General features: G+C 40.1%; 1 protein-coding gene across 6 annotated transcripts in view; it reads left to right on the top strand.

The window, feature by feature from the left end:
- KIAA1958 (KIAA1958 ortholog) overlaps positions 1–13,496 on the top strand; it is a 126,025-nt gene that overhangs the window by 59,941 nt on the left and 52,588 nt on the right. For all 6 annotated transcript variants that reach the window (XM_030566963.1, XM_030566960.1, XM_030566961.1 and 3 more), the window contains one exon: positions 2,220–3,417. In XM_030566963.1, coding sequence (XP_030422823.1) covers positions 2,244–3,417 — 1,174 coding nt within the window. In that variant the 5' untranslated portion in view covers positions 2,220–2,243. The remainder of the gene's footprint in view (positions 1–2,219; positions 3,418–13,496) is intronic.

Genomic DNA, 13,496 nt, shown 5'->3' with positions numbered 1-13,496 from the left:
TATAGATTTGTGGTGTGAATGTAAGCAAGTCACATAAAGTGAATTCCTGACCATAATTTAAGTCAAAGGGAGTTTTGCAAATAACTTTCACAGAGATGAGGGTTTCACCCACAGTCTCGCTGAATCTGAGATGAGAATAGTAGTACTTTCCCACCTCATAGATATATTACGAGGCTAACTATATTAACAATTATGAGGTGCTCGGATATTATGGTAGCTAGAGTAGATCATTTGACTCTATCTAGGTTCATCTACAGATTCTATCTTGACGTGAGAGTTGGTTGGTTTTTGTTTTGGGTTTTTTTTGTCATTAATCTAGAGCTGTATTGAACATTTGACTAACTGGACCTTATTTCCAACTCTGGTCAAAGAAGATTTTTGTTGCTTAATTAAAAGTGAAAAGGTTTGGATAACAAGATAATGAACACTGACTATAGATAATGAAGTCCAAAATAGTGTTCAAAAGTACTGCAACTACCACAACAAATAAATTTTCATTTGAATTTTTAAGTGAATTTGCTTTCATTGTTTTTGCTAATTGTAAACATTCTGGTGAACAAGTTTACCGGCAAAAATGCAAAGGTGTCTACTGGAATAGTAAACTTTATGCAAACATTGGATGCTAGCTGGAAGTGCATATTTTGAATTAGTAAAAATGAGCATTCACATTGAAATCTTAATTCTAAATATTATATTAATCCAGTCAGAGAACAGAAATATAGCAATACTATATCTAATTGTACAATGAAAAACTAACTCCTGGAGCTTCAGTATCAAAATACTTGCAACAAACTGCTTAGAAAAATATCTACAGTCCAAAAACTATATGGAGAAATTACTTGTGTACAGTTTCTATGTTTCTAGCTCAGTTATGTTCCATTTCCTTGCTTTTCTTTAACATATCTATGCCAGCATTGTATGGCTCTGAATCTTCCCATTCCTGTATTGAATCTTTCTGGTTGCTTAAGTGAATGAAGCATCTCTCCCATCTCAGATTGTCTCTTTTATGGCTGCATGTGATGCAAGGGGCCGAGAAACCATTATAAAATCTGTTAGACAGTTTAATGCTTGCTTGGCAGCCTCAATTTCCATTGAAATCAATTGGAGTTGTGGGTTCTCACTAGTGGGATGAGACTTTGGCTTAGACTAACTTTATGTGAAAGATGGAACATGAGCAGGACATGCAGTTTGGGGCAAGTAAAAGACTGAAAATTCATCAATTTCTTGTCCTCTGTGTGGAGTGCCAGAAATTATATGTTTCCAGTATTTATTAACTTGGCCTCAGATTTCAATGTCTCTTGTTTCTGGGTTTCTAGATGGACATTTTTGAGAAGGGGACAAATGCTATGTTTTGCTATTGATGCCAATGGAGTCAAGATTTGGCTCTATGAACGTGGAAGGTTTGATAAAACTTCTCAATATTCTCAATATTCAGTATTCCCAATATTCACTCTTCTAAACTAGCTTGAAGCTAGTAGAAAACAGGGATTTCTATTAGTCATTGGACACTTAGCAGCTACTAGTAGCCAGGTGGAAGCTAACAAAGAACTAATCACACAATTACTTTGTCTTTAGTACAAGGAAAGATTATCAATCTTAGGCCCTCAAATGGGTTTCTTTGCATCTCCTTTAAAAAGGAAGATGCATTTGAAATATTTCAAGAATGATATTAAATGTGATCAACGTGTGTGCAAGATTGGACTCAGTGCCTATAATGCTAGTTTCAGATTCATGCTAAAAATTATAGTTAGAGGTTTTTTGTTTTTGTATTCAGTCTATCAGATATAAAAATTTGTATATGCATTTTTTTAGATTTGAGTGACAACGTGTCAAATTTGATTGTCAATAGTAGCAAGCTTGCCTGTTTAAAAAGCTGTTTTATCTCACTGTAGATTTGAGGTGCATAGAGATTTTTTTTGCCCTATTATTTTAAAGACAGCATTTTATAGATAGAGTGAGAAGAGAGAAGGAGCTTAAAAATTAATGCTATGTTGAGAAGTGTCTTTTAGAGCCTATTATATGATAAAAAGATGATTTACCTATAACTTGTATATGGTTATTTGCCTTTGTAAACATTTTTGTATAAGGAACATATAGAAGTAGGTCTCAGGTCCTTTATTTGTAGAAAAAGAATATGTTATGTTCTTATTTAACAGTACACAGTTACAACTGTTGAAAACATGTAACCTAAAAATTGCCTTTAATTTCCTTTTCTTTAGGAAAGGAGTTGTTGATCCTATAACATGGAGGATTGCCTTCATACCTCTTCTGAAAACCTTTCCAAACTGGTCAGTTGGGCCCACAGCCATGGGACCATCTGCAGCCTCATTCCAAATCTAAAGCATTTGCTTTCTGAAGGTTCCCATGGCAACCTGACAGCTATGTGGGGCTGTAGCGCAGGCCATGCGTATCATTGGCCACTGACTGCTACCTGCAGGGCTGGGTCCCAGGAAAGAGTATGTTTCCAGGATAACAGAAGCTTCAACTCGGACAGTCCCAGCATCATAGGTGTGCCCTCAGAGACACAGACTAGCCCAGTAGAGAGGTACCCTGGGAGATCGGTGAAAGCAAAGTTGGATTGTAACAGAACCAGAGACTCCTGTGATTTCTCTTACTGCAGTGAGCCTTCAGAGCTAGATGAAGCCGTGGAAGAATACGAAGATGAGGCTACCCTCTTTGACATGGTCTGCGAGTCCTCGGTGACAGATGAGGATAGTGACTTTGAACCTCATACCCAAAGATCTCAAACCATTTCCCGCAAAAGGCCTGGAGTGGGCCAATCCTCATCATCTCTTTCAGGCTCCCAGTCTCAGGTCATTGATGAAAGCAGTAACAACATGATCGTCAAAAAGATTAAGCAAGAAATCCCTGAAGATTATTATATTGTGGCTAATGCAGAACTTACTGGTGGCATTGATGGACCTGCATTATCGCTGACGCAGATGTCAAAGCCCAAGCCTCAAACTCATGCTGGACCTTCCTATATTGGCCCCTCTAAGCCCTCCCCCCCTGTAGCGCCTTCTCTGAGTGCTGAGCTAGACTTACAAAATGTGTCTGCTTCTCCCCCTGTCATATCGAGGCCTGCAGTTCAGAAGCCTGCAAGAATAACTCTGGCTTCCCCAAACAGAGGACCAGCTAGCACCCCTACAGCCAACCAACAGGTAGCGCTCCAGATGCCAGTCAGTACCTCCAATACCAGCAAACAGATTAGCATTCCTTTATCAGCCCTGCAGCTCCCTGGACAAGAAGAGCAAGCTGCTTCAGAAGACCTTGTCCAACCCGTGCCAAATCAGGTTCCAGCCAGCGAAGTAGCATTATCTCCTTCAATTAGCGCGGAGCCAGAAGTCAGCTCTAGTCAGCAACAACCTAACACTGCTCCTATCATCACTGCTGAGGCAACAGCACAGTCAATACCAGGTACGAAACCATGGAAAGCTCACACTGTCATGCAGGGAATTCAGTCATTCTAAAGGACACATTTCTAAGCCAAGAATTGCAGCTGAGAAAGTGAAATATTGATCATGGTCACCATAGGTTACAGGAAGGTATTACTAGATAAATCAGTAGCTAAGCACTGTACATTGGAAGGGTGCTAGGAAAGCTTTCTTTTAATAGAGCCAATAAGCACTTGATGTAGGATAATGTTAATCCAGGGATACTTCATAAAGGAACCAACAGACTTTTTCTCTAAAACAGATAGATCTCAAAGTAGGTTATATTTGACAGTCACATAGTTCTGTAGTTCAATATCTATATGGGACAGTATGCCACTATCTAGTGATATATAAGGAGTTTTGAGACAGAAAAGCAGACTGTTTGGTTCATTTGCTACATCAGAAAAATAAAATCTTAGTAAAAGCAGCCTACAGTAGTGGCAAGAGCTTTCCTATCCTTTCCTTATTCCTATCAAGAGAGCTGACATTTGAAATGCAGAAGCAGGGGAGAGGTGTAACAGTAATGGCTGGAGGGAAGTTTGTCTTATTATAAATCTTTATTACGTTTTTTCACTAACTTGTAAATCACAGGAGAATGGAGAGAGAGACACATACCTTTAAACCTTAAAGTAATAGTGCTTCTACTTTAAATGAAGTAAAAGAGATTCTTTCCCATTTTTAGTGAACATTTTATTTTCAACGTATCCTTGTGTTTCTTTGTGCCTCCCTCTGCCCTCAATGCAATGATGATAAGTCTAACCAAATAAATATTATAAAAACATAAATTTCTCAAAACAACACATTTCTGTTGATTAATCTTTTCATGCCAGCAATTCTGTAGGGAAATCAAATGCTTTGCATGGGGAAATCTGGTTCTCTGCACCAGGGTACTGAACAGTTAGATACTACCTGTTACACTGCGCTCTTTAATGTTGTTGTCAAACAAAATGTTAGCTGTATGTAAAATTTTCACTGTTAATCAGTAAAACCCAGCAAAGCACCATACGATAGAAATGCAGAACGTTAGTGTTTTTATTTTGCAACCAGGTAACTCTCATTTCTGTCCATTAGACACTCCTAACAGCAGTCCTGTCCTGTGTAAATATTTGATGGGGATCCTTCTGTAAAACCCCAGCTAAATTCAGATCTGTTCTGTAGGTTAAGTCCTAGGGAGATGAATTGGTGGGCAGAGGTCAGACGTGGTAGTCCAAGGTTCATGGTAATTCGTTTTCTCACATAGTTCTTCAATTCATCACATAGCTATCACCTTCACGTATGTTAGCAAGCCAGGTTCTGCAGTCAGTCATATCTGTGGAATTTCAGCTTGCTGAATCACAAACTTCAGTGGTGCGTTGGTATAACCCAGGGCAGATTTTACTCTGATGTGTGTTATCTCTGAGAATTCCTTCGTTTTCTACAGGGTGGTAAAAATAATTTCAGTCTGTTGTAGCCAGCAGTTAACAGAGGAATGACTTGCAGCTGTCCTGCCATGGGCAATGTTTTCATCAGCTCTTAGAAACTAAGCAACCTCAGGCCTGGTTATTACTTGGAATAGAGACCGCTAATGAAAATACGGATGCTGCCCTGAAGTTTGTGCTGGCGATTCTGTAGATTGACCCTCTTCCATGTGAATCAGTTCTGAACTAGTGTCCCGGGGGATAGAGGCCTTCTCTAGGACAATGGTTCCCAAACTTGGTTCACGGCTTGTTCAGGGCCATGAATGGCCTGAGGGCTGCGAGACGCTTTGAGCAGCTATGCCTGCGGATGCTCCAGGTAAATAAAGCGTCTCATGGCCCGCCAGGGACTTACCCTGAACAAGCCCGTGAACCAAGTTTGGGAACCACTGCTGTAGGATAAGATGCAAAATCAAAGCTTTCATTAAAGATATCACAGCACTTTTTGCAAAGGCAGTGATGTAATCTTAGTTTCCTAGTAGTTTTAGCTAACTAAAATATGGTACACTTCCTGTCTTAACTCTTATGTAGTATTCCTATATGCTGTTAAACAGCTTCCATGTTCCACCCCAGATGTTACTGCATTTCAGCAAAGGGTAAAGGGGATGCTGTGTAGGGTACGCTTGATCCTGCAACCCATAGTCGTGCCAATACTGTATTGAGTCAATGGGGACTTCTCGTGTGGGAAAGGAGTAACTGGGATAATAAATGTTTGTTTGAACCACACATTTGCTATTAATAAGTGTTGTACCAAAAAACCCTAATTCTGCAAAGATGACGAGCTACTAAGATGTGAGACATGATTTTAAACCGAGTGGGGTTAATTGAAAAGTGAAAAGATACGCACTTATCGTAAATTTTTTAGGTTATCTCCGGGCTGGATTTCTAAGGTCACTACAAGCGGTAAATGATTTCACATGTGAATTTGAATTCCACTAAATCGTGAGAGGAGGATTGTCCAGCCTATGTGACACTTTTCTATTCTGAACTCATGATAAACCAGGAGCAATATAATTTTTTACTCAGTAGGGAGAATGAATTGGATTTTGAAACAGGAATCTTTGCCTTTGGTTTATAGACTCCAATTTTAGTGATAGTTTCTTAACAAAATATTACTGAAAAATAAGCATGGAGTTTAAGTTCTGTCTTTTCCCCAACAATGCTTCCTTATTTCCAAAGTAACATCTAAGGCCCTGATCCGGCTAAGATTGATGCACATGCTAACTTTATGCACTGCTGATGTCCGTGGGACTAAACTCAGTGTGTAAAGCTAAACACATGGGTGGGTCTTTGCAGGATCAGGGCCCACACTGGTTAGTTGTGATACTAGCTGCAGCCACCACAGTGAAGACATATTTTTTAACATATACCTGTAACAGGGTAGGCCACTCTTGAGCCAATTTTTTCCAAAGATTATCGTACATGCTCTGCAAAGTAAAAGATTGATAATGGTATGTTTGGTATTGGACTGGATTTGGATCAGGCTCTAAAATGCGTGGGTCATACTTTTTTTTACAATTCTCCTTTCTATACCATCCAACCAGCCTGACTGCCTGCTTCAGACCTGTGAACAGGCAAAGGATTGAATAATTAATATTTGCACAAGATTCTTGTCCATTGTACTTCCTTGCTTGCTCATAAAAAACTTAGTAGACAGAGTAGGTGGACAGTAAACATGCAACTTGGTGAGGAATCAGAATAAAAACCTCTTCCTGCTCCACTGAATTCAGTGATAAAATTCCCATTGATTTTATTGGTATCAGGGTACAACTTGTGTCTTGTAGATGGAGTGATGCAACTGGGATTCAACTCTTAGGTCTTGAAAGCCCTCAAACTTGTCTCTGCTTTAACTAAGGTAGTGTTTTTGAATAGATTTAGTTAAATCAGCTCAATTGCCTGGGTGGAAAACTCTTAAATCAGTTTTAAAATGTCTTAAATCAGTTTAGCTTAATTCATTAAGGAATTGGCTGGTGTTGCATCAATGTAAGCCTGCTTGAAATCAGTTTGAGTGTCCACACTGGGGTTTTACACTGGTTTAACTTAATCTAATTTTAAAGTGATTTTACTTAAACTGGTACAACTTTCTATATAGACAGAGGAGCAGATTTACAAAGATATTTAGGGCCTCGAAAAAATGCAATTAAACATTTTATTGGGATTATAGAAGCACAAGGTGCTAACTTGTAATGAGTTCAGGGCTCAGTCTGAGGATGGTGGCTTATGTTGAATTAATTTCTTAAAATTTATAGTTTATTTTTTGAGCATAACACATAGGAACTCCTCTATGTGTTTACAAGTTAAAAATAAAAACTGATTACTGTAACCTGCTATACTCATTAACTCTAGGCAATTCTCCATCTTATGCCATGCAAGAAATGGCTAACATCTAGGATTTTCTTGTGGAGCCACTGAGGGAGCTATGTCAGAAAAGCCTGTCCTCCCAGAAAGATCTTTGTCACCTTTCCTCCTGCCAATTCCTGACATGTCCTTCAGGTCAGGAACCAGCAAGGGGAAGGTCTGTTGCACTGCTGAAGCTGTAAGATGACTAGGAAGCATCAGGCTTTCAGAGGGATGCCCTCTGGGAGAGTATAGCTACATGTGGAAAAGGTCTTGTTTACTTGCTGGAGAGCAGGGAGGAGCTGTAGCTCAGAGGGAGATGTAGGGAGGTAGCGGTGCTTAAGACGAATGACTAGTCTTCAGTACTGCTTTGGAGAATGCTCAGGGTGTGTGTGTCCTAGGAGTCAACAATACAGCATTTTAATTTTTCTCTTTGGTCAGACACTATCCAAGCAACATGAATACAACAGAAGAGGGTTCCATTAAGATTCATTGAGAGTGTTTCACATTCAGATATACTAACAGGGAAAAGGACACTACCTGGGTGAGGTTCTCTGGCCTATGTTATGCAGTGTGTCAAACTAGCAGCTGATCGTAGAGGTCCTGCCTGGCCTTGCGATCTTCGAAATGTGAAACATTGGTAATAGAGTAAAACCTCTGAACGGTAAGTGTGATAATGAGATTTGTCAGCTCCATGGCAAATCCTATCCATCCCTCACTAGCCTGATGGTGGTTACAAAGTTGGATGCTGCTTTTCCATGAAGGTAAAGTCAGGACAAGGAACGGGACCCCTTCAGCCACCATCCCTCCCTTGGGCAGCGACCTCAAACATCCTTCCTCCCCACGTGGTTACCAGAAATGATCTATAAACCAGAATGTGCGAGAGCCTATGCTGGATCTGTGCACAGCTGCACTGCCCCTTAGGGAGCTTTGGGAGGCATCATGCCTCAGCTCTGAAGTGCACAAGGGGCGTTGGCCTGCTGCACCATCCTTTACAAGGCTGAAGCATGCTCCTTGTTGTGCATTTGGCTAATCTTGCTGTCCCATGTGGGTGTACTGCCTTCTCCTCATCCTAGGGGATGCTGTCAGGGATTCCTGGATTCTGTATGTGCTCTTTATATCCTTCCCTTCCCATGCACAGCTTATGCTGTCAGGTCCCCACAAAAATCGTGAGATTTATAAAAATATAATACATTTTTGGTTTTTTTTATTTGCCTTCTGGGGTTTTTTTTGTTTTGTTTTTTGAGCTTTTCAGGGACACATTTTCAGGCTTTTCTCTGCAACCAGAAAGACTAGAAACATCCTTTTTATATTAAATGAAAGCACATAATCACATGACTCCAGGATCTGGGACTTTCAGAGAAACACCAAATTATCACGAGACTTATGATAAAATCACAGGAGCTGGCAACAATGTGACAGGGTCTAGCCACAGACCGACACTAAACTAAATCATAGGTTCCCCTTACACTGTAAGTACTATTTTATCAGGATATTTTAAGAATATGCTCCTAATAAGCAGAGAAGGCTCCTCCTTGCACGGGTAAGTATATATGCATATGGGTAGCTCTTTGGGAGACAGAGGGTCAACTTCATCCCTGATGTAACTCAGCTAAAGTTAGTGGAATTATGCCAGCGGTAAATGTAGCACAGAGTGATCAATCATGTGAAAGTTACAAAACCTGATTTAAAATCCTCCCCGAACACTATAAAAAAATAAAAAAGACCCTGCTAATAGATCTCTGTAATTATAATTTTACATGGCAGAATTGATGGCATTTGGCTAAATCAGTTGCTGAAGGCTGCCTCTGGGGTCATATATTGCTGAAAGTGGTCAAATGAACAATTAAACCACTGTTGTAGATGAGTGAGATAGTTTTTTTCTTAGCCTTAGAGTGAAGAGATCAGAGGCCACTGGCAACTCATTCAACATCATAATTTATTTTGATTCTAGCTCCATAGCTGAACTAAAAATAGCTTGAGCAGAGATAAATCATTTAAAAATATACCCCTATGTTTGTAAAAGCTGCAAAGACCCTGCTTACATGGAAGAATAATATGAAATAATTATCCTTGAATCATCAGAAAATCTAGTAAGTTAAATTAACCTCCTCCTACATTACTATTGGCCTCTGATCTGCCAACATTGGTTTCACTGCTTGAGTCCCACCCATAGCAAGAATACACCTTGGAAGATTACATAGAATATTGTTCAGCAGAATATCAGGCTGTGTATTTTTATAAGCACCCCGTATGTTTATGTCCCAAAGCTGTCAAATGATAAATTAATGTTTTGGGGGCCTTAAATCTGGAAGCTCTGCTTCTCAGGCTGACGTTTGAATTTGTCAGATATTGTGAAGGGAGGACCAATTTGAAAACAAAACAGGAACATATTAAAGAAAATGTATATCACCTTTGAATAGTTGTATTAATATATTGTTTATGCCCTCAGTATCTACAACATAGCAATGGAAGTTTAATAATAATAATAATAATAAATCAAAATTATGTATTATTGTTATGTGCTTCCTGCTATAGGTATTTATGGTGTCATCAATGTTTGCAAGAGAATCCTGAACTCAGCTCTCAGCAAGCATTATCAGATCTTTTAGTTTACTTTATAAATGTATCTATTTCAATTTTTAAAGTTTCATATGTGTTTTCTTTGGTCAAAATTCACCCCAGGTATCGAAGGCTCATTTAAAACTCTCTGCAATGCTGACAATCAGCAGTGGGGTGCCCACGCAAAGGGTGTCATGAATGATACATGGAATCACAGGATACCTTAAACAGGAAGCATTTATTAAAGAAAGCAACTGCAAACTACAGGTGCAAAAATAGGTTTCTACACCACTTGAGTTCTGCCTTTGTCTCCTTGGTTTACCATAGGCCACACCCTGTATGGAACTCTGTACAGCAGAGACATCTAGTGGCTGTATAATATATTGCAACATATAAACATAGAGTGATGTCTTCACACCCTGCTCAGACCTCAAGTGGGCTGGCATGTAAGCAAAGGGAAACAACAGCTTGGCGATATGCTGGGACCATGGAATCTGCAATTACACCGATCCAGAGGCCAAGAATTCTGATGTAATATCAGCAGCTACTATTACAGCTTATGAGGGTTCTGTGCCTGGAATGGGGAAGGGAGTTGAATGTATGCCCCTACACCCTCATAGACTTCCCTATAGATTTTGCATTTATTTTCTTATGGTGACTGTCTCCTGGGGAATGTTCTCTGGGTTCTAAGGAGAATTGTTTTAAACACAGATCCATACTGCTGAGAATCTTTTAAATGAATTTTTAAATGGAGGTTTTCAGTTGAAAAAGCAACAGCACATAAAATGTCAAATGAGAATGTATGAAAGGAAAAGGGCTGTTTCAACAAATTGTGTAGCAATGACACCTAATGTAAAAAACCCTACTCCAGCACAAATGAAAAAAGAAAGCGGGGGGGGGGAGTATAAAAAGTGGAGAAGAGGAATAGTAGAAAGCAACCATTTTTGCAGAACCCATATACACCAATTTGTGCCCTCTCTCTCTCTCTCTGCCAGCTCTGCAGAAGGTTATCTAACAAATGTTATTGCTAGGAACATGCCAAGTCTTTAACGATACTGATATACGCAGGAAGATAACAAGACTCGTATGAATTCCAGAACCATTGAAAACACAGGAGAAAACACTGGCAAGAGCCAGCATGTCTGGGCTGGACACTTATTTATTTGTTTTGTGGGGTGAGAGGTCACTTTCTATTCAATGTGATGCTTTTGGATAGTGCTCAGTGTTCCACTTAATACTGGGGCTACCCTGGTCTTATGAATTGTGGTGCGCAAAGCTAGAGAGAGGATGGGAAGGGTCTGGTTATGAGGGTCACTGTTAGCGGAGCAGATGGGGTGGACAAGACAAGTGAGGCAACAAGCCTGTTTGGGATGCCTAGCAGTCACTTGCTTTGCTTGTCCACTTAAAGGCTGGCCCCATCTACCTTAAAATAGGAACTGCAAATAGGCCCTGACCCAAAGCCCATTGACATCAATGGAAGGACTCACACTGATGTCTGTGGGTTTTGGAGCAGGCCCATACTTTGGTAAATGTGTGTATCAGTGAGTTGTCTGGTTTTGTTGAGTCCGAACGCTTTCAACAGCAACGTAGTCCCAGGGTGCTGTGCTTCCACCTTTCTCAGTGACGAGAGAATGCCACTTTTACAAGGGCTCTTCTACAAAGCCAGGGCACCGTGACCTTCCAGTACTTCCGACTCCCTTTTATATTCATTACTTGGCTTTTTAGGGAGCTTGCTCTATCTCATCTCCCTGTTTGTCCCCTTGCAACGATGCCAAAATCCACATATAAAATAAAATGGAATTCTACCCATAGCCAAGAGTACATTGTTTTCTAGGAGTAGGTACTAACAAGAAAAAGATTTGCTGAAGAGAGAAAATATATGTTTTTAAAATTTAGTTTGGGAACACACAACGCTCCCAAGAAACCTGGTAGCAGATTTTTTTTATCACCTCTGGTGCAATCCAATGTACTGTTTATTGAGGGCCCCAATTCAGCGAAGCATTTAAGCATGTGCGCAAGTCCATCCTTGTTCAATAAAGCACGTTTCATGTTAAGCACATGCTTAAGAGTATTTCTGAATAGAGATGAGCTATTGTCTGGAGCATTACAGGTGAGTTGCAAGGCAGAAACAAACAAGTGTTTGTTTCCTTAATTGCTCCATTATAAAATCAGACTTGTTAACTCTCTTCACCAAAACTTTTGTTTTCTCCTGCTTGTTCTGTCAGATGCCACCTCTTTTCTCCTTTGTGAGGAGAGAGCTGCAGCTCAGGTTATGGCCTTGTGACATCCCTGTTCAGGTCCCCAAAAGATCTTGCCAGAACCCTTCAGAAAAGAGCAAGAAGTGAGAACCTGACCATTCAAATGAACAAAACCAAGTAGAAAATAGGTATGGAGATTGTTACTAACATCACAGTGGATCAGTAAAGGGCAAAACCAATTTCTTTTTGTTGTTGCTTTGCAGTTCATCTGTAAGTTGAGAGACATGGGTAGCTGAGAAAGTCTCATAAATAAGAATTAACATCCACATGTTTTACAGTATGATGTCTTGAAATGTTAAGAGTAAGTGTAAAATCCTGACTATATTGAACTCGGTGGCAAATTTACTGTTGACTTCAGTGCAGCCAGGATTTCACCTTGGGGGGTGTGCCCACACTGCCACTGACGGTGTAATTTCTAGCTTGGGTAGATGTACATGGACTAGCTTTGACTGAGCTTTTGCATTAAAACTAGCAACGTAGCCACAGCACCACGAGCGGCTGCTCAGGCAAGGCAATCAAGCACGATTTCTTCCAAAATCCTAAGTACATGAGTGTTGTTCACCAAAAAGCAGCCTTTGTGGCTGATGGCTCATGGAAACTCTATTAGTCTGTTAGTTACAGAGGCAGCTCCCTTTTTATTTCAAGGGGTAGGGGTTAAGAACGTAAGAATGGCCATATTGGATCAGACCAAAGGTCCATCTAGTCCAGTATCCTGTCCTTTGACAGTGACCAATGCCAGGCACCCCAGAGGGAATAAACAGAACAGGGAATCACCAAGTGATTCATCCCCTGTCACCCATTCCCAGCTTCTGGCGAACAGGCTAGGGACACCCTTCCTGCCTATCCTGGCTAATAACCATTGATGGACCTATCCTCCATGAATTTATCTAGTTATTTCTACAACAGTAATGGCTGCATAGTGCCTAAATTGACATGACATGGACAGCTAGCACCACTCCCTTTCAGGACATGAAATTTGCCACGTGTTTATAAAAATTGACTCAAAAAATGATTCGGGGACACACTGATCATAGTCAGTTTGTCCCCTCCTGGAAAAAGGTGTCTTCCCTGGATGACTAACACATGGGACCTAACTTTTAAAAAGTCAGGTATGCAATTGTACAAGCACAACTTAGCACATAATTGTTCACCTCCTATGCACATGCAATCACTATGATTGCACCAATGTCCCATAATATTAAATGGGATTTACATGGCATAGCTCATTGGCTTTTAACATTTATCTTGAAATATCTGCTGACTTCTCTAATGAATATCACAAAAACATTATGTTCAAATATTCTTTCTATTCTTGAAAAGAACAGACACTGTTTTCTTATTTCCTTTGTGTGGATACTGGAGTCTCAGATGCCATATGTAAAATTACTCTGGTACCTTACATTAATTAGTAGCAATTTTCCAAGATACGATTCTGTCATATCTTTTGGCCT

This window comes from Gopherus evgoodei, chromosome 6, assembly GCF_007399415.2.
Source record: "Gopherus evgoodei ecotype Sinaloan lineage chromosome 6, rGopEvg1_v1.p, whole genome shotgun sequence".
Lineage (NCBI taxonomy): Eukaryota > Metazoa > Chordata > Testudines > Testudinidae > Gopherus > Gopherus evgoodei.
The sequence above is the reverse complement of the archived record's forward strand: the minus strand, read 5'-3'. Positions and strand labels throughout refer to the sequence as shown.